Source organism: Carcharhinus amblyrhynchos, chromosome 17 (genome assembly GCF_965287045.1).
Source record: "Carcharhinus amblyrhynchos chromosome 17, sCarAmb.v2.hapA, whole genome shotgun sequence".
NCBI classification, from domain to species: Eukaryota; Metazoa; Chordata; class Chondrichthyes; order Carcharhiniformes; family Carcharhinidae; genus Carcharhinus; species Carcharhinus amblyrhynchos.
Window position 1 is genome coordinate 38,683,416 of NC_137340.1, and position 22,196 is coordinate 38,705,611.

At 41.5% G+C, this 22,196-nt stretch overlaps 1 protein-coding gene across 1 annotated transcript in view; it reads right to left on the reverse strand.

Annotated features, from left to right (window-relative positions):
- Positions 1-16,067, reverse strand: part of atp6v1ba (ATPase, H+ transporting, lysosomal, V1 subunit B, member a) — a 61,100-nt gene extending 45,033 nt beyond the window's left edge. The window contains exon 1 of the mRNA XM_080205841.1: positions 15,892-16,067. Coding sequence (XP_080061967.1) covers positions 15,892-16,000 — 109 coding nt within the window. The 5' untranslated portion in view covers positions 16,001-16,067. The remainder of the gene's footprint in view (positions 1-15,891) is intronic.
- Between the last annotated feature and the right edge of the window lie 6,129 nt (positions 16,068-22,196).

Here is a 22,196-nt window from a genome sequence, read left to right on the forward strand (position 1 = left end):
TCTAGTTTAATATCCTTTCTATAATAGTGACCAGAACTGTATACATTATTCCAAGTGGGGCCTTACTAGTGTCTTGTACAACTTCGAGAAGACATCCAGCTCCTGTACTCATGTTCTGACCAAGGAAACCAAGCATGCCGAATGCCTTCTTCACCACCCTGTCCATCTCTGACTCCACTTTCAAAGAGCTATGAACCTGTACCCCTAAATCTCTGTTCTCCACCAGTCACAGGCATCCAGCTGAAAAACAACCCTCTACAACCATCCTCTGTCTTGTGTCATCAAGGCAATTTTGTACCCCATTGGCTACCTCACCCTGAACCCCGTGAGCTTTAAACTTATGCAACAATTCACCAAGCAAAATCTTGTCAAAGGCTTTGCTGAAGTCCATATAACACATCAACTGCACTGTCCTCATCTACTTCTTTGGTTATCCCTTCAAATAACTCAATCAAATTCGTGAGACATAATTTTCCACTCATAAAGCCATGCTGACTGTCCCTAATCAGTCCTTGCCTCTCTAAATGCCTGTAGATTCTGTCTCAGAATATCTTCTAACAGCTTACCTACTACAGATGTTAGGTTCACCAGCCTGACGCTCCCAGACTTATCCCTGTAGTTCTTCTTAAAGGCACATTTGTTAACTCTCCAGTCTTCAGGCACCTCATCCTGTGGCTGTTGATGATTCAAATATCTCTGCTAGGGGACCCACAATTTCCTCCCTAGCCTCCCACAATGTCCTGGGATATACTTCTTCAGGTCCCGGGGATTTATTTACCTTGATGCACTTTAAGATTTCCAGCACCACCTCTTCTATAATATGTTCACTCCTCAAGATATCTCTATTTATTTCCCCAAGTTCCCCAACGACTTTTCCCTTTATCAGTTTCTTGGGTTTTCCTTTGCCAGATTCTAAATTGCTCCAAATCCTCAGGCTCACTTTTCCGGCAACATTATAAGTGCCTCCCTTTGATCTAATGCAATCTTTAACCTATTTTATTAGCCACAGTTAATTCACTTTTTCTTTTGTTTTTTGTACCTTCTCGGAATGTACATTTGTTGTAGACCATGTAATACTTCATTCTTAAATACTTGCCATTATCTGTTGGCCAATTAATAGCAGTGTCCTAAACAATCACTATAGTTGATCATATGTAGTTCACTTTTACACCTCTGGAAGAGTCTGATAGAAGAGAAATAGTTTCTACATTTTTAAAACGTTTGGAGAGCACCATTGTGGAAATATAAATAGGAGGCTTGACGCAAAGCTATTTTAAATTGTCAATTTATGAAGAATGAAAACAAAAACTAATAGTTGCAAAACTCATATGCTACGATTGATGTTGATTTCCATACCTGTTGGAATATTGTGAATTAATTTACTTCACAGAATATTTACGTAGACACAACGTCAAATTATCACTTCATCATCTGCAGTGCTCATGAATTTAATAAAACTGAAAAAACAAACAGTGGCTATGCCTTTATTTAAAAATGTATCAATTAAGTTGCAAGATATCTCTCTCATTCCCTATCTAGCAGTCCCTCGAAGCGAGTATGCTTGCCATGTAACCTGTAATACACAGATGAAATCACTAAGTGAAATTAATACAAGTGTTAGTAAATTTCACAGCCGAATACATTTTTGTACCATTCAAACATTTTAGTTTAGCGCTCTTTCAAAATCAGCTATGGAAACAGACAAAGTCAAAGAAGCTTAAACCATTTCACCACCCCCTCACCACAACCATCTCTGAATGATTTCAAAACGAAAGTCAAGAAGCTGCCAGAGGATTAATTAGATCCTGTTTCAGTGCAGTGTTAGCTTTGAATAATTTTTCTTTTGCTTTATATTCTATACAAATCCAAGTTATTTCTTTCATGGGCATTAATATATAGGCAGCTATATGTAAGCTATTGAGCCCTTCTGCCATTGAATGGCAGAACAAGCCTGTTCTGCTATTCAATTATGTCATGGCTGAACTTTACACAGCCCACATTTATCGATTCTGATCTATACTCCTTCACATCTATATCTAATAAAAATCTATCCATTTCACTCAAAGCTTACAATGACCCACCAAACAGCTGTTTACTGGGCAGAGAAGTGAAAGAGGAAGCATTTGGAAAGGGAGTTCAAGATTTCCACCAACTTTTGTATGAACTACTTCCTGATTTCATGCTTGAATGGTCTGGTTTAAATTTTAAGATTATACCTGTTGTTTTGGTTTCCCTGCACAGGAAATAGATTGTCCTTATTGAACAAAAACAAAGAACAAAGAAAATTACAGCACAGGAACAAGCCCTTCAGTCTTCCAAGCCTGCACCGACTGAACTAAAACTCCCTACCCTTCCAGGGACCATATCCCTCTATTCCCATCCTATTCAAGTATTTGTCAAGAGGCCCCTTAAAAGTCACTACTGTATCCGCTTCCACTACCTCTTCTGGCAACAAGTTCCAGGCACTCACTACTTTGTGTAAAAAAATCTGCCTCGTACATCTCCTTTAAACCTTGCCCCTTAAACCTGTGCCCCCTAGTAATTGACTCTTCTACCTGGGGAAAAAAACTTCTGACTATCTGTCCATGCCTCTCATAATCTTGCAGACTTCTATCAGGTCGCCCCTCAACCTCCGTTGTTCCAGTCAAAACAAACCAAGTTTCTCCAATCTCTCCTCAGGGCTGATGCCCTCCATACCAGGCAACATCCTGGTAAATCTTTTCTGTACTCTCTCCAAAGCCTCCACATCCTTCTGGTAGTATGTTGACCAGAATTGAATACTATATTCCAAGTGCGGCCTAACTAAGGTTCTATAAAGCGTCAACACGACTTGCTAATTTTTAAATTCAATGCCCCGGCCGATGAAGGCAAGGGTGCCATATGCCTTCTTGACTACCTTCTCCACCTGCAATGCCTCTTTCAGTGGCCTGTGTACCTGTACACCCAGATCCCTTTGCCTATCAATACTCTTAAGGGTTCTGCCATTTACTGTATATTTCCTATCTGTATTGGTTCTAGTTAAGCCTTTTATTAGCTCATCTCTCAATCTTCTACACTTTAAAGAAAAGCAGTCAAGTTCATAAAACCAGTCCTCAATTTCCTCTTTAACCTCCAGCATTCTGTTGAATTTGCATTACATTGCTTCCAGCGTCAGTATATCCTTCCGGAGATGCAGCATCCAGAACTGTGCACAATACCGCAGCCTGACTGAAGCATTTTACAGCAGCAACAATGACAGTAATTTAATCAACAATGTAACAGCCAAACTGTAACTAAAACTGGAGATGCTTACAAACTTCAGTAGAGGCCAGGAGATCAGCCTTAAGCCATAGGTTTTCAAACTAGGTCTCAGATTTCTTCATTTGTTGATTTAGTGGCATGATGCTAATTTGCCTGATTTTTTGGCCCAGTTTAGCATCAGTTTGAAAGGCTATTTAGAAACTGCAGCCTAGCTATAATTAGAATTATCAAGCCATTAACTGCCTTAATTTGGGGAAACTTACCTCGATAAATTCTCAAAATGATGAATCTCTGTCACAAACAACTGTTTTGCTTTTAGTCTGAATGTCATTAGTTCCTAACAAAACTGTAGCCAGAAATCTGTCCTGATGGAACACTTACCACAATAGGAAATTACCGAAATGCAGATCTTATTGGGAAAGTTGCTTCTTGGGAACACACTACATTACCACTTCTCTTAAATCAACTAAACACAAATTATTTTTGTCAATCATATTTTCTAATACTCATGCCTGATGCACTTCCTAAAAACTAAATGGAATATCTTTCTACGTTAAAGGTGTTTTATATATAATAAATGCAGGTAATGTAAGCATGAAACAAAGTAAAGAAACATTGCAAGATTCGCAATCATAGAATCCCAAAGTGCAGGAAGTCACCATTCAGCTCACTGAGTCTGTACCAACTCTCAGACAGAGCATCTTACCCCAGACCCTATACCCTTCAGATCACCTATTTTTACACTTCTTAGCCTGGTTTGTTACTTTTTTTTATATATAAAGGGAGTTGCACTTCAGAAATTATTAAAATGTTTGTACATAAAAGGATTTTTCTTCAGAACTGAATTCTGTTTCTCTCTCCACAGATGCTGCCAGATTGGAACTTTTACTGCACTTTGTTTTTATTTCAGATTTCCAGCATCTACAATATTTTGCTATTATAATAAAAAGATTCTGTCACAGGGAATGCACCAAAGCACTTACCTTTCTTGTTGCAGGTATCAAATCACATGCTACATGAAGAAAATAAGGGAAACAAAGACGTATAATAACATGGACCAAGTAATAATGGAATAACGTATTCAAATAGCTGATTTATTTTCCATTTCCACATTAACTGCACTGTAAGAGATACAGCAAAGAACAGCTCAATCCAAATTGAAGGCTCTTCACGTATGCTACAATACAGACACCTAAATTCTGCATTAAGTAAAGCCAACCATCTGCTCAATTACGCTATATGACTCCAGTGAAATCCACACATTCTGGTGAAATCATGTGCAAAGTAGAACTGACATAATGAGAACATACCAGATTACAATAGAGGAAAACATGACAATCACCCAGTCTATTTATTCTAATCGACAATATGTGCAAAAGAACATAGGTTAAGACTTCCATAATTACCACTTTTCAAATGAATTAAAAAAAGGTTACATTAAAAGGAACAGAATTTGCTTAATTTCACAGAAGCATGAATAGACATGTTATATTCCCCTCCCAGTATAAAAGAGCCTGACATCCTAAGGGCAAATTTGATTTTATGCCTTTTTAATATGGCTGCATGTGTTGTAGTACAAGTCTCTTTGTTGCAGAATGTCCTTGAAGACTGCCGATTTTATAATTAGGATTATGATTCTCATATGTGTATGATTCTCAACTTTCAGTAGAAATCTCCTATTTCTTCCTTCCCCCAACACTTCACAATTTACTTTCCTCTCTTCCTCTTTAAAATGAGGTCTTCTTCATAGAATACATGGATGCAATCCAGTATTTCACCCAGTTAGCTATTATGTACCTGCAAATTGAGCCAAGCTATTTTGGTGGATGGTGCAAGAGAAATTCCAATGAGCCAAATCCTGTATTTGTGTCTACAACCGCGCAGGAGTTATGGGACACTGTTGTGGTTTCTCCAGTGAGCAACATAGGTGAAGGGTGCTCCTAGTCCGAATGGCTCAGTTAGTTACCACATTAACTCTGTGCACTGAGAACAATTACTTGAACGCTATAACAAAGAAAAATGTCACAATACTAGTTATAGTTGTAATATCAGTTTATGCCATTCAAACAAAACATTCAAGAAATAAGTCCATGATATAATCTATTTGCATGTAGGCATTAGAACAATGCAACAAGGCAAGAACACCAAAACATGAGCTAGTACTGTACACAGTCAATTATCACTCAAAGCAACAGATTTGAGAACACCGTAGAAGTTGTATAAACTGATAATCTCTTATCAAGTAGAAAGGTTTATTCAACAATCTGAGATCCTACATGTTCTGTGTCTGTCCATGCTGGGAAAGAAGTCCTGCGCTATTGGCATGTCACTTCCTGTGTCAATGTCATCCCGATGTACACGGGACCACTTGGTCTATATCTTCCTCATTGGGACAAAATATACTAGAGGCATAAAACAATGTAGGACAGCAGTGACAGTTTATAAACTATTTCCAATGTACAGAGCACAAACTTAGGCAACAGAACATAAACTATTTATAATATGCAGAACGCTGACTTGGACTGCTACACTTGCAGCACAGCCCATCACGTCTCTTCCATGCAGCCCCCGCCCTTTTTTTTGCAAAAAACAGCCCACATGTAGTCTAGGTCACTACATAGTCCTTGAACTTGGAAACTGATCTGTTCAAGTGCCCTGAGTGCGTGATTGTGCCATTTGGCTATGCCTTCAGGTTATTGTCCTCAGGGTGGCTGCATCAAGCTTTTATGAGGTGTGTCCAGTGGCTGCAGGGCTTATTGCATTGGCCTTGGGAGGGGCTTCAGTTTCTACTGGTGCAGAAGGCACAGAATGCAGAATCAGTGCATTGGCTTCTGCGGTGGCTGGTGGTATTGGATTGGGAACCTGCAATAGGTGACATCAGTTTGTGATGTAGAGAGCACCGAACAAGGCAATTACCTGTTTTTTTTGGGGCACAGCAGCGTACCACCACCAATTAGTTGTGGTGTGGATCTAACTGGACTGGTTTTAGAATACAGAGTCTGCAGATATTGCAGCTTTAGTATCTTTTATCTCTTTGTGCCCATATTTGTCTCCATTTTTGGTTGCAGAAGGGCCTTGATAACAGGGATCATGGTTCTGGTATGTCTACAGAACATTGTTTGTGCTAAGGGCAGGCCCTGCCTTGGCATGTTTTGCAGATTAAGTAGTGCAGCATTTAAATCTGTTATCTTTGATACATTTCTCAAGGAGATACTTTGCTAAGTGTACCGCCCATTCCAATAAATCATTGGATTGTGGATACACGGGGCAACTTGTGATGTGCTGAGAGTCCTATGGTTTGCGCAAAATTTTTGAATTCCGAGACAAACTGCCCAGCGTTGTCCATCATTATCATCTGGAGATGCCATGTGTGGCAAAGTGCCTCTTCAGCTTACAGGTGACTGCACTGTTTTTCAGATCAGGCAGATAGTTGATGTCATACCAACTAGAGCACGAGTCAGCCAGGAGTGGTGAGAAAGTGCTGCTTTCCATTCCATTTGAATGTCTGCTGCCGTAAGTGACTGTAGAAAGTCTGGAACGTCCTTGAGTGCAGTTGATCAAGTGTGTTGCACGGTGCACATCTGGACATTTTCCTTTCTACATCTGCATACATGGAGAGACAGTACAAGGATTGCTCTGTCCTATACCTTGTTGTTTCCAATCCTGTGTAACTTTGGCGCATTTGCTCTCTGCAGAAAGGTGCTTCACAGTCCGCCTTGCATGGTTAACTCCTCTCTCATAGCGAAGAGCAGAACTGGTGGGGTAACTCCATTGATGACTCAAGCTTTTCATAATGATGTAATGGAGCACCTGCATGTGACGTATGCCTGAAGGGTAGCTTTGAGTTAGTCAATTGTACCGGATGTCAATATTTGAACTGTCAACATGTCAATGTTTTCCTCACGATCTGTCTGGTTACTGGTGCCTCTGGAGAGGAATCAGCAAGGTTTAGCTCCTTACCACACTAAAGGACATGGAGTTTGTAGCTCGAGCATCATGTTCTGCAATCATGCTGATGTAGTATAAAGAGGCTTTGAGAGTAGCTATGAGCTATTGGTGATCAGTTTCAACATTGGCAGGACAGCCATAGATGAAGTCATGGAATTTCTGACAAATGAAGATTAAGGCAAGGACATTCTTCTCCACCTGGGCATAAATTTCAATATCAGTCAGGGCCCTTGATGCAAAGGCCTGCCATTCTGAATCCAGACTACACAGTAGTACAGGTACTTGAACCAAGTATTGTAACATCAGAGGGGCTGAGAGTGCCTACTAGGGTTCATTGAATACAGCTGTGTGGTGCTCCAGCATAAACAATTCAGCATCTTGATGGGGGAGTCCAACAATCTCACTGTAACAGGGAATGACTTTGAACAATTTGTCATACTAAGGCAATGCTGCAAGATGTGTTTGTCTTCGGGAATGGACGTCTGTCTTACAGCTGCTGACCTGTCTGGATCTGGTTTCAAACTATTGGCAGATGACCCATATAAGGAATCTGTTGACACTGAATCTGCATTTATCAGAGTTGAGGTTCAACTGCATTGTACTGATTTTGTCAAGGACCAAGCGAGAATGTGTATCATATTCTTGCACTGTACGACCCCAGACCAAGATTTCATTGATGATGATTTCACAGGAAATCGAGATCCCATTGGGCATGCAAAGGAAACAGTATTTGCATACCAGAGACATGAACGTGAGGAGCTTCAAGGATTCTTCATCCAGTAGGATTTTCCAAAACCTGCACTTTGCACCCAAGATGTTGAAAACTTTAGCAATTGGGCATGTCAGCTATAACTTGTTTAACTGTTCTTAAGGATTGACAAGGTCTCAGTAGTGCTTTGTTTTGATGAATTGGTTTGATGCAATTCCTGACTGGGCTGTCGTTCTTTCCTGCAGCAACCGTCGCTGTAACCCACTCTGTAGCTGAGATACTCAGTCTTGTGTCTGATTCAGTTCACCAACTACTTTCTGCTTCATCATAAGGGGCACTGTTCTTTGGAGCAGATAGCGGACATTACTGAATCATCCAACTGCTAACGGGTAGCTTCCCAATTATGTTGCAATTAAACAGCTCTTTACATTCTAGCATCTCTGCAGGGTATTTGCACCTGGACCAAGGTGGATTAGCCCCAGTGCAATGCTGTCCTGGAGACCCAACAGTGGCTTTACGTTTTGGTTGACTATAGGAAACTGGAAACTACCATACATGCAATCAAGAGTCGCCACACTTTCCTTATGGATGGCTTTTCCACCGTTTGCTTTACTTATTTTGGTGATGAAATCTGGTGCAGTATATGGGTCGATTTCCCAGAGCATCTGCTTGGGCAAAACATTGCACTTCATTCCAGTGTCAATCTTGACTTTGAGTTTTACAATGCTGTGAGAAACGTTTAACATAGAACTAACCTTCCGAATTGTTAGGATTCCGGACCCGAAACTCCCAAGGTATATTACAGAGCTAGATTAGAACCCAACAATTTTTCTATTTTAGCATAAATGTGAGGAAAGAATGCTTCACTCCAGGAGTAATTCAACTAACATATTAGGGATCTTTATCAAAATAAGTTTTATTCAAAATACAGTTTCAGTATAACACTAACATAATGAAGCAGTTCAACTCTTAACAGCCGAACAATCTTTCAACATGAAAAAAAAACTAATTTCTGACTCATTATTTCAGTTCCAAATAGGCAACAGACATAAACTCACTTTAAATACAGTTAGCAAACGCAGGTATACCTGATTTAAATTGGTTAACAGCGTTAAAGCCTTCAGAGAGGTTTTGATTATCTGACAGCCTGCAGATTTGTATTTTAAACAGCCCCAGCCAGCACCTAATTGCAAGCTGTTTTTCTCTCTGCTACAAAACTAGCCCCTCCCATCAACCTCATGATTATATGCCTGTAGATCTTAACTACCATCCTTCCAAATTGCTTGCTCTACCCACATGCTAAATTTGTGTTCCTTGTACAAATACATCTAATTCTGTCTGAACTTCAACATTTACAAGTTTCACATCTTATTACACATTCTACTTTTCCATTCTTACAACCAAAGTCAATAACCTCACACTTCCCCACATTGTACTCCATCTGCTATTTTGTTGCCCACTTGCTTAACTTATCTACATCTCTTTGCAGCTGTGTCCACTTCACAGTTTACATTTCCACCTAGCCTTGCATTGTCAGCAAACTCGTATTCTGTTTAATTCATCAATATAGATTCTAACTCCTGGGTCGGATGCTCTGAGAGTTGGTGCAGATTCGATGGGCTGAATGGCCTCCTTCTGCACTGCAGGGATTCTATGGAAATGTTACTGTAAAAAAAGTACTTCAAAAAAAGAAATTTTACGCTTCATTTTCTTCATCCCAATAATCTCGCCCTTGGAGCGCAAATAGTGCATCTTTTACGTGTGTATTTTCAACTTCTAATCTACAGCACTGCCTCTGAAGTCAAGAAGGACAGACAAACAATGGCAATTTCAAAAGAGCTTGGAAGGAGAGTTTAGAAATAGTATTTATCACAAAATAAAAACTGCAAAGTCATGCAGCTCCCACAGAAGTTGCTAATGCAATGTTTAAAAATTCTTGATATTGCCAAGAGACTACTCCCGTCCGGCAGCTGGCACATCAATACCCAAATTCACATAACAAAGATACATGGAGCTATCTCCAGATCAAAGTCATGGCAATAGAGATAAAACAGTCCAAGTAGGAGGTAGTGAGAAAGCAACATATGAAAGCACAAAATGCACGATATTCGAACAATGTACTTCAATGTCCAAAAATGCAACTACAAAAATTCTAAAATAATGTTTACTATGAAAAAGTCCAATATTTTCCTGCTTTTCACCTGACTTCATGCACAAAGCACTTTTTGAGCAACATTAAATGTTTTCTCACAAAAAAGCAGGGGAAAATCCATGAATGTCCTAATCTTTTTGTTTGAGGAATGGATTAATCCTGAGCAATGGGCAGTACAGGTTGTCAAAATAAAGGGCAAGTGGAGTTACTGTCCATGGAGAGAGGATAATAGGGGCCACAACATTCCCAAGAGGATGCAGAGGAAAGCTGTAGGCTTTCATACAGAGAAGTTACTTGGACTATGAAAGGAGTGGAGTGGCAGGAGAGTAAAAGGAGGATGATAGGAAGCAGGCGATTTAACATAGGAAGGGATAAAATTATGAACACAGCTGGTTTGGGGAACAGGAAGAGAGGCAAGATCAGAATGCAAGAATCTTTAAAAGATTGAGATGTGCAGTGGCAGTCTATCCACAATATAGATTGTGGTCAGAAACTGTTATTTGCACTTGACCAGAATGGCACAGAACAAGTCTGTATTTTCAAACCTATGTATAGAGCTACAAGTAGAAATACAGTTTATCTATACTAGATTGAATAGAACAATTCAACTCATTAAGCTTACTATTATACCTAGTGTTTATTTGCCTCCGAATAGAGGTGTATAATGTCTATAAATTGTAGTAGTCTTCACTGTTGTTTCTTAAACAAGTTACATAAATTCAACACTATTTGCCTAAATATAATAGAAAAAGGAAGAGAAAGTAGGAAAGGATTCAGCTTCCTTTATTTCTCAGTTTCTTTTTGACCACATTTAGATTTACAGCTTAGAACTCACAGGAATAAGCTTGCACAATATGAGATTATCCCAGAAAGACCTTGTATGCATCCAGCACAAAATGACAAACTTAGCAATGCAAAAATGCTTACATCCCAAATGCATGCTTAGCCAGAGGACTAATAATGTAGACCACAGTTCCTTTGCAAGTGCAGGAAAAGCTTGGTATTTTCTAACAGAAGTCACCTTGCCATGCAAGTTACATTTGGTCATTAATTTTTATTTCCTCTCCACTAATGGCGCAATCAACTATTAGGCATTTAATTCAGTCATTGAATCCAGAACACCAGACTCATTCAAGAAAAACACTGAAATGAGAAAGGGTCGAGTTGATATTCTAAAATGATGGAATAAAATTAAATGAATGGTCTTTTTAAAATAAAAATCAGATTCATCGTTTGATGCTTTTTAATTTTTTCTGCTTATAGTGCCTCAGTTCAGCAAATTTCATTACAAGAGTAGCCACAAGAATATACTTGACACAAACATCACCAACAAGACTAAAACTGAAGGTTTTCCCATTTTTAAAGCACTATTATCACAATACCAATTTGCATAACAGGACTGAAGTTATTGAGCAAAAAAAACCTTAGCATGTGAAAAGGGCTAGAGTTTTGGTTGACAATATTTTCCCACTATGAATCATGCATTCAACCACAGAAACTGAAGAATGTGGAAACAAAATATCTGCCTTTAATTAAGTCTTTAATCACACAAAATTCAATAATTATCTGAAGGGGATTGGATAAAGTGTCACAGGAGAAAGAAACAGAGAAAGAGCGAAAAAGTAAAGGGTGAGGCTAACTTTCTTTGCAAACAGGTCAGAGGCTAGGAATACTGTGGCTATTAACACACCTCCCGACTTCCCAAAGAAACGTCCACCATGGAATATTTCCCACTTGGCTGGATGAACGCAGCCCCAACAATACTCAGGAAGCTTGACATTGCCAAGGGTAAAGCAGCCCACTTGATTGGCACCACATCCACAAACATCCACTTTCTTCAGCACCGATACTATCTACAAGGTGCATGTAGAAATTCATCGAAGATCCTTAAACATCACCTCCCAAATTCACAACCACTTCCTTCTAGAAGGAGAAGGGCAGCAGATACATGGGAATATCACACCTACCCGCAAGTTCCCCTCCAAGCCACTTACTAGCCTGACTTGGAAATATATCACCATTCCTTCACAGTCATTGAGTCAAAATCCTGGAATTCCCTCCCTAATGGTACTGTGGATCAACCCAAGCATGTGGACTGCAGCAATTCAAGAAGGCTGTTCACCACTACCTTCTAAACGGGATCTAGGGATGGGCAACATATGCTGGCCAGCCAGCAGCGCCCATGTCCTACAAATGAATTTAATAAAAGAGCCAATACAGACAGGCCAAATGCCTCTTACTGTTCTGTACTATTCTAAGATTCTATAAGAGTTTGCACTAAAATTTAAAAATGAACTTTGGAAGCTTGTTTCCTTAAAAAAGCCCATTAGATCAATTACATTTTATACTTTACCCATTAGTAGATAATGATTGAACAAATACCATCCGAACCTGAATATCTAGAAATTACTTTGTCCAGATGCATGTCTCTCTCTTTCTCCATACAGGATCCTCAACCCAAGGGTTGCTAATCATGACTTATACCGTCTTATGACAATGAGGAAAGGCAAGAACATAGGGTTCAAGAACTATCAGCCATGATCTTACTGAATGGCAGAGCAGACTTGAGGAGCCAGATGTCCTAGTCCTGCTCCTAGTTCTTATGTTCTTAACTCAAGTACAGGGATTGACCCCACACTGTTGCTGTTAATCTGCAAATCATTCTAGCCAAAAGGACTAACAAACCCCAAAATGCTACTCAGGTCCACTGAATAAGATATTAAATTTTACAGCAGAGAAAGAAGCTTTTTAGTCCATCGAGTCTGTGCCAGTTCTCTGAAAAAGTCACCGAGTTCCATTTCCTGCTATTTTTCTTGGAGGGGAACCTGCAGGTAGGTGGTGGTGTTCCCATGTATCTGCTGCCCTTCTCCTTGATGGAAATGGTTGAGAGTTTGTAAGGTGCTGTCCAAGGATCTTTGGTGAATTTCTGCAATGCATCTTGTAGGTAGCACACACTGCTGCTACTGAGCATCAATGGTGGAGGGAGTGGATGTTTGTGGGTGCGGTGCCATTGAAGCGGACTGCTTTGTCCTGGATAGTATCAAGCTTCTTGAGTGTTGTTGGAGCTGCACAATCCAGGCAAGTGGGGAATATTCCATCACACTCCCAATTTAACTCAATACAACTTCTTGGCAACGTGTTGCTATTTGGAGTTTCCCTCTCAATGTGAAAACAGTCCAGGATCTTTAAACTAAATTAAAGACATCTTTCAGATCAAACATTAAACTGACGCCCCGTCTGTTCTCAGGAGATCCCCTTGAAGAAGAGCAGGAGAGTTATCCCTGGTCTCCAGGCCAACTTTATCCCTCAATTCATGTTACAGTGAGAGATTATCTGGTTATTAACATATTGCAGAATACATATTGGTTATCACATTTCCTATATTACAACACTTCAGAAAGTATTTCATTGGTTGTAAGGGGATTTGAAATGTCTGGTAGTTGCGAAAACCTTACAATAAATGGAACTCTCAAAGCCAGTGCTTCCTCAACATTTCAGAACTGCAGAAGTAGGATCTTCCATTTCTAATTTAGCAACAACCATTTTCTGCAAAAGCAAATGTTGTCAGCTCTAAGGCCAAAAGCTCAAAACATCAATTTTTTTGTCAACCCCCAAAATCACTGGTACTGGAAAATCCAAAACATAGCTGCATAAGAATAAAGGGAGAGGTTATGAAAGATTTTTAATATAGAGTTGTTGGAGAATCCTAGACACAGCTTCTTAATTTCTATATATTCCAAGGAAAAAAGCAAATCATCCTTATAATACAATTTTTCCATTAATATTGGCATGCCAACAGATGGGAGTGATTTGGTGACATCCTAGAAAAGTGAGTAGATATGAAACATGGTATTCCTCTGGTGTCTTGGTATACACCTTCAAATAATGCTTCATAATCAAAGCAGGAGCAGGAGTAGGCTTTTTAGCCCCTTGAGCCAGCTCTACTTATTTGAGAAGATCAAGGCTGATCTGACTGCAGCCTCAATTCCACTTTTCTGTCTACCTCCGTATATCCTTTGATTCCCTTGAGGATCATGAATCTAGCCAACTCAGCTTTTAAAATATTAATTGACCTAGCTCCCACTCTTCTCTTGGGAAGAGAATTCCATAGCCCAACCACAGAAAAAAATTCCCTTCATCTCTGCCTTAAGTAAAAGATTCCTTATTTTCAAACAGTACCCCCTAGTTCTAGTCTGTCCCAAGTGGGAAAGCGCCTCCTCAGCAACCATATTTTCAATTCCCTTCACGATCTTGCATGTTTAAGGATCACTTCTTGTTCTTCTAATTTCTAATGGATACATAACCCCATCATCCCAGGAATCAACTGAGCAAATCTTTTCTAAACTGCTTCTAATCTTATTATAGCATTTCTCAAGTATGTAATTCTCCTTTTAAAACACATTTGCATCAAAAACAAGGATACTCAAATCCATTCCAATATTCTGCAACATTAAAGGACATGTAACAACTCAGTGCTCTATGAAATCCTGAACGCTATACTACAGCTTGTAGTGCTTTAGACACGTTGACAAGCATTACTGCAGGTACTTTTGAATCTCAACGTTTGAAAGCCTCACAACTTCTCCACATGACTGTCAGCTAGGAATCTGTCCCTCATTATACGTCAAGCAACCTCTGAATTAAGCACTATTTGCTCAGTCAAGATTGTTAAATTATGCATCAAGGCAGAGGAAATCTAAGCTTCCCAGTAACGTAACAGTAATCTCTACAGCTGTGCTCCTGGATCTAGCCAGGGGAACTTAGAAGACATCTGATCTGGTTAAATAATTTTACATTAAAATATGTTCCCATTTTCCTATTAATTTTTAAATACTGTACATCTGATCATCTGAGATCAACTTATAACTTCATAAAGCAGTTTAAAAATGACTTTCATAGAGAAGGAATTGCCAGAACACCTTCTTATATTCTCTTGATAGTATGCCCAAAATGTTGATTCATCATTAAGTACGAAAAAAGGTGTGGGAAATGGGGGAACAATTATAGTAACTTAAAAGTGCATCCTCTGGAACACAGCATCCACATAGTCCTTGGTTTGTAGTCACTTTCCTCCACATTAAATATTACAATGATACTTTCGAGAGGAAATATTCATGCTAAGTTTAAGATATGAAGTTCGGCATTCAGCCAGATCTGCATTTATTCAAAAATACAACAAGCCTGTCACTCTAATTAGATCCGCATCGATTCCCCAGTTTGAGACGGCACAAAACTAATCCAATGCAAATAGTCTGGAGAAAATCTTTAAAAATGATTTGTCAACCACAATCAAATTTAAAGGTCTTGCTTCATTCGAGTCACATGATGGAATCACATGAAGCTTAGTGATGATCCTGTAACATGCGAGAGATGGGATCAGATTCCCGGAATATTCTGGACACCAAGAGAAAACAATTGATCTGAAACTAAAAGTAGACAGCAAAAACAAAATCCAAAATTTGACAAGTGGAAAAATATACTGAGACTTGGAAGTTTACAGACGGTATTGGATCAACGTAATGTCTGACAGCCAAAACAAAATAAATACCTCAGCGGGCAACCAGCAAAAATATGGGGATGCCCACTCAACAATTTGATGCAAACAAACATTGCTCAGACCATATATTCTGAAATGTAACTCACTTAAGCTGTCAAAAGCGGAACTTGTTACATAAAATATATAAATATCGCACCCCCTTCCCCTCTACCGGCGCCCAAAGGGCCCAGGACACCCACAGCTCAGACACTGCACTCTCAGCATTGACTTCAACAAGCCTACAGGCTTCAATCAGCCCCTTTCCTTCCCCCACCACCGCCAGTTAAACAACCATTGGGCACATACTCAGCCTGGGCTGGGAGCTGTAGTTTCTGCCAGCCGCCTGTGCCTGCTCCCGGGCTGCAAGATGAGGTCCATTGGCCACCGCCGCCGCCTGCTCCACCATCACCGACATCTTTTCGTCCACTACTCTCCCCTCCCCCTGACTCGTCACTGCCACCACCACACCGAAACGAAAGCTTGAGCGCAGTCCCCGTCACGTGATTACGTCGCAAACCGGCGCTGCCGTGCCTACGCCTTACGTCACGCCATTCGCCAGCGACGTGACGTATATCCCGCACGTGCGTCCGTACACGTTTCCAAGGAGACGCCGCCGTCCTCTGACGCAAGGCCGCTCGCAGTGCTCGAGCCCCGCGGTCCCTCTGGCTGACTTCGTTGAGGAGGTCCGGGGTGTTACTGGGGCAACCGCCATTTTTCTGGCCTCCGACGTTCACTTCGGGCCTCGGCCGCCGTGCAGGTGGTTGGCGTTTGATTGTTTTTAGCCCACCAATATCTACCACACTCAACCCATCAGTCAACGCAAAAACCGTGCAACCTTCCCCTTCCACTGTGTATTGCTATCTACCGGCATCGTCCGGAGGTCCCCAGCATCACAGATGTCAGCCTTCAGCCAGCTCCATTTACTCCAAACTGATATCCAAGTGACGGGAGATATTGACAGAGAAATTAGCAAGAAATTAAGAGTTCGTAGGCTTTGTACATGGACGTATTGAGCGCAAAAAGGGAAAGTTATGCTGCATGTATATGAAGCTCTGGTTAGGCCGCATCTGGGGCGCAATTTTCCCATCCCGTTACGCTGGTTGCGTAGCGTAGCAGGGCTGGAAGTGCAAACAGGAGGGTAGAAGTTGAATTCCTGCTTGGTGGTCAGCAGGTCATGAATCTCCCGGACTATACATTTTTCAGGGGAACGGCGCGAAGTTGATTTCAATAGTCATGATTTGAATGTGTTTAACGAGATCCGGACAGAACTGTCCAGGCTCAGTTGGCTCTCTGACCTCACTGAAGGTTCCCACCAGCGGAGATTGCAGCTGGTGCCCAGCAATGGGGACCAGATGTGGTGGCCTCACCAGTAGAACCAGAGACCGTTGAGGCTCCCCAGGAAGTGGCGGGACAGGGAATTGTGCCCATTGGGCAGTGCCAGCTTGGAATTGCCAGCCTGGGATGTTGGCAGTCAGACTGGCACCCTGGTGTTGCCAGTTTGCATAATGGCAGTGCCAATTGGGCAGTGCCATGGGGGCTACGCTCCATTGATCAACAGGACATATAGGGGCAGAACCAGAGAGGGGAGGTTGGAAGGGAAGGAAGGGGGGAACTCAGCATTGGGAATTGGGAGCTAGTGGTGAGGCCAGCAATCAGGGATAGGGGCTGACCATTAGAAATTGCATCAGGTATCAGGACCAGGCATCAGTGTTTGGGGCCAGCCACTGAATGTTAGAGCAGGCTATCAGGGGTCAGAGGTCAGGCCAGCCATCAAGGCTCGTAGCCAGCCAGCAGGGGTTGCGTCTGGGCATTGGGATCAGGCCAGCCATCGGGAAGCTGGTGATGCCCGGAGCTGAGGGGTTGGGGCTGGTGATTGGGAGACCGATGGTGTCTGGGAGGGATTTTCCAGTACATTGGGAGATTCGTGCATGGCCCTCAGCGCTCTGCTGCCGCCCTGTCCAGCGGGTTTAGGCCTCTCCTACTGGTGTGAATTGCTTGGCGGCCTTTGTAGTGCTCAGAATGCCATAAATTCATGAAACCCAGCTTGCCCAAAAAAACTGGCAAGGAAACTCCCATTTTCCGCCAGTTAAATGCTTTGTTTTTTTGGGGGGGAAAATCACCCCTCCCCCCCCGGAGTCAAATTCTGGTCACCATATCTTAGGAATAATGTGATGGGCCGAGAGAGAACAAAGAGGAGATTTACTACAATAGTTCCAGGGATGAGAAATTTTAGCTTCGAGGTTAGGTTGGAGAGGCTGGAATAATTTTCCTTGCAACAAATTAATTTGCAGGGAGATTTGATAGGGAGGTACAAGGTTGTAACTGGTTGAGACATGAAAGATGCACATTTTTATAAACTGGGCAATTAAAAGTGTTTTACAGCCATTTTTCATTCATGGGATGTGGGTATTGTTGGCTGGGCCAGCATATATTGCCCATCCCTGATTGCCTTTGAGCTGAGTGACTTGCCAGGTCATTTCAGAGTCAAACACATTGCTGAAGATCTGGAATCAGACGTAGACCAGACCAGATAAAGATAGCATATTTAAAGATAAATGTCCTTTCCTAAAGGACATTTGTGAACCAGATGAAATTATACAGCAATTGACAATAGTCATCATTAGACTTCTAATTCCAGGTATTTACTGAATTCAGATTTCAACATCTGCCGTGATGGGATTCAAACTCAACTCCCCAGAACCTGGGTCTCTGGATTATTTGACTGGTGGCAATGCCATCATGCCATCACCTCCCCTTAATTAAGTACTTTTTACAAGTGTGGTCATTTTTGTACTGTAGGAAATGGGGCAGACAATTTATACTTAGCAAACTCCCACAAACAGCAATATGATAATGATGACTTGTTTAAAAATAATCTCCTTAGGCAGTGTTGTTGAGGGATATACGTTGATCAGGAAACTGAGAATAAGTCCCTGCTCTTCTTCAATATAGTGCCAAGAGATCTTTTGCATTCACCTAAGCAAGACAGTTGGGCATTGGTTTAACATTTCATCCGAAGCTCAGCACTTCCGACTGCAGCACTCCCTCGGTCCTACTCTGGAGTGTCAGCCTTGATCTTTGCAGTCAAGCTTGAAGTGGAACTCGAATAAGGTAAACAAAGAAGAGTTATTCCCACTGACAGATGGTTTAAGGACTAGGGGATACAGATTTAAGGCTCATGGAAATAAATGCAGGAAGAAATGTGAGGAAGGAAGTTTTTATGCTGCAATTGGTAATAATCAGGAACTTGCTGATGAGAGTAGTGGAAGCAGAGGTAAAAATTATGTCAAAAGAATTTAAATCTTGAGGACCACTGAAGCAAAGCAGAAATATAATACCAGTAGGAAAACAAGAATAAGCCAGGCAATAATGAAAATAACATGGATGAAAGAGATATGGTAACACTAAAACTGAAGAAAAAGATATAGACTAAATAAGCAAGTAGAGGATAACAAAAGTAAGAGCGCAGTCTGTAGGAAGTATAGTCCATACATAGGAAAAATAAAAGAGAAGAGAAAACTGTAACAGGTTTTGAATCTCATACCAAAATTGTCACAATATAATTCCTACGTTGAAGCCTTTAGCAGATACAATGGACTGGATTTTCACCAAGGTGGGATGAACATAAGAAATAGGAGCAGGAGTAGGCCATCTAGCCCTTCGAGCCTGCCCCGCCATTCAACAAGATCATGGCTGATCTGAAGTGGATCAGTTCCACTTTCCTGCTTTCTCCCCATAACCCTTAATTCCCTTGACTATCAGAAACCTATCTACCCGTGACTTAAATATATTCAGTGAGGTAGCTTCCACCACTTCAATGGGCAGAGAATTCCAGAGACTCACCACCCTTTGAGTGAAGAAGTTCCTCCTCAACTTCGATCTAAACTGCGCCCCCCCCCCCCTTATTTTGAGGCTGTGCCCTCTAGCTCTGCTATCCTTTCTAAGTGGGAAGAATCTCTCTACCTCTACCCTATCTATCCCCTTCATTATCTTATATGTCTCTATATGATTCCCCCCCTCAACCTTCTAAACTCCAATGAGTACAGACCCAGTCTATTCAATCTCTCCTCATAGGCTAACCCCCTCATCTCCAGTATCATCCTAGTGAACCTTCTCTGCACTCCCTCCAAGGCCAATATATCCTTTCGCAAACGCGGCGACCAAAACTGCACACAGTACTCCAGTTGCAGCCTCACCAGTCCCCTCTACAGTTGCAGCAAGACTTCCTTGCTTTTATATTCTATCCCCCTTGCTATAAAGGCCAACATTCCATTCGCCTTGATCACCTGCTGCACCTGCAGACTGGGTTTTTGCGATTCGTGCACAAGGACCCCCAGGTCCCTCTGCACCATAGCATGCTGCGGCTTTTCGCTCTTTGAATAATAATCCCTCCTACTATTAGTATTAGATGATAGGCAGGCAGGTTCCAATTCCAGGATTCTTGCTCCATTCTGAGGGTTTATGATTTTCAGAATGAATTTTAAGGATGCTGCTTTGGGTTGTGAGCCTACATTGTGCAGTCACAACCTGATTGGTTCCATCATAGTGATAAGCATGCCGTGGTTCTCTGCAATTTTTATGGAGCTGGCCAGCTTTCACAGTGTCTGTGTGAGGGAACCTATTCAAAGAAAACATCCTCCTCATGCCCCGCATGCCAAGATATGCCCCTATCCACTCTCTATGGCCCCACGCACCAAGAAGTACCCCCACCCATCGCAGAGTGTCTCAATCCCCAGGCCAAGATTCCCCCCACCCCAAATGCCCCTCTTATGACTGTGATGCCAAGTTGTAGAACTTCCAAGCATATTTACTGTATAATGTATCAAAACAAGATCTGCCTAGCAACAGTAGGAAATGTTAAAAATGCTTTAAAAATCTTTTCTTGAAAACTTTCCCAGCTGAGCTGGGAACTTTCTGAAGTGTCAATCATTCAGGCCCTTTAAAGTATCAATAGCAGAAACTGCAAGCACTTTGAACTTCTTTATATGGGCATGAGTTGACATGGGGGTGGGTGGGAGATGGCATAGATGGGGCATATGAGTATGTGGAGGTTGAGGAAATGTGAAGCGTGAGGGCTGGAGGGCCTTTCTATTTTTATTGTACCTGGGTCAGAATCCCACACCACTGAGGTAGGCTTTTTAAACAGCTTTACTCTATTCCTGGCAACCCTTGTAGCTGGCTCCAATTTTTTCCTGGGTCACTTGGCCCAACTACAGCCCATGCTCACTCCTCTATAATGAAAATACTATCCTGTGGGCATTTTCTCCTGAGGTGGGCAGGCTGAACTGGGATTTTTCCCACCTGCACTTGAGGATAAATGTCCAACCAATGTCTCTCAACAGTAAGCATACAGAAAAGTAAGTGTGATTATCCTGAATTAATTCTTGAGTTGAGATTTAAATTTAGTTGAGCCTTTCAATTCTGACTCTTATCACAAATTGGAAAGGGAAGATCACAATCTTTGTAGGCTTCAAGTCATGCACTAATATATTTTAAATGTTTCATTATGGTCTAACAAAAGTTTGCTGCTATTAGCACTCCCAGAAATGAAGTAATTGCTGCAAATTAGATATCTCTCATGATTGAACACATGTCCTCCTAATCAAGGTAAAACAAATGACCATTAAACTCCTCATTCAAAGTTAGGAAATGTCCTAGATAAATAAATAGCCATTTATTGTGAGATTTTATCAGTCATCTCATCTAACTATAATAAATACATTTTCTTAGGTATTCCAAATCACGTTAGAAGCAGAGTACATGGATACTTCCACTTTAAAAAGAGATGTGATGCGAACAATGAATTATAACTTCCTAAATAAACTTTTTGTGGAGTGCTAGGCTCCTAACATTAACATTATTCATCAGCATTAGACTGTGACCATTGTTGAACCAAACATTGATGGGGAATTTAAGCATGACCATAAGTCTCCAACATACTTTTCAACTATGCTTTGACAAGATGAGGTGGAGGGGAGGAGGCTGCTGCCACTTTGCCTGAAATCAGTGAGGGGGAAGGTGGCGTCCGTTACCACTCTGCCTGAGATCAGTGAGGGGGAGGGGGTGGGGGGGAGGTGCTGGGGGTCATGATCGGTCTGTGTGGCGGAGGGAGTGGGAGAATAAGGGGGTCAATAATGCTTTGGGGGTTGGACAATGTTTATGGGGGCTAGGGGGAGGCATTATCTGACCTGGGGGCGATATGCAGGGGAGCCGCATTCTATCTTTTTTTTCTGTGCATGCGCAGTTGGTAGCGCTGATTGGAGCTGCAAGATTTCAGGCACATTAAGCCCTGCCCATAGGCTTCTGCAGCGCGATTCGGGATTACTGATATTTTTTCAGGCAGCACACGTATGGGGGCGCCTGAGAACAGGTCTAAAAGTCAGATTTGAAACAATCCCAGTTTCAAGTCCACCCAGCACTTAGAATCAAAATGGTGAAATAGGGCCCATTGACTCTGTTTCTGTCTGTATGGATGTTGGATGGCCTGCTGAGTATTTCCAGCATTTTCTGCTCATATTTCATATTTCCAGCTTCTGCACTGCCATGCTCTCCTATTGTATGCTTCATGATGGTGATTTGTAAGAGTGGTTAGTTTCAGTTTAAGTAAGAAA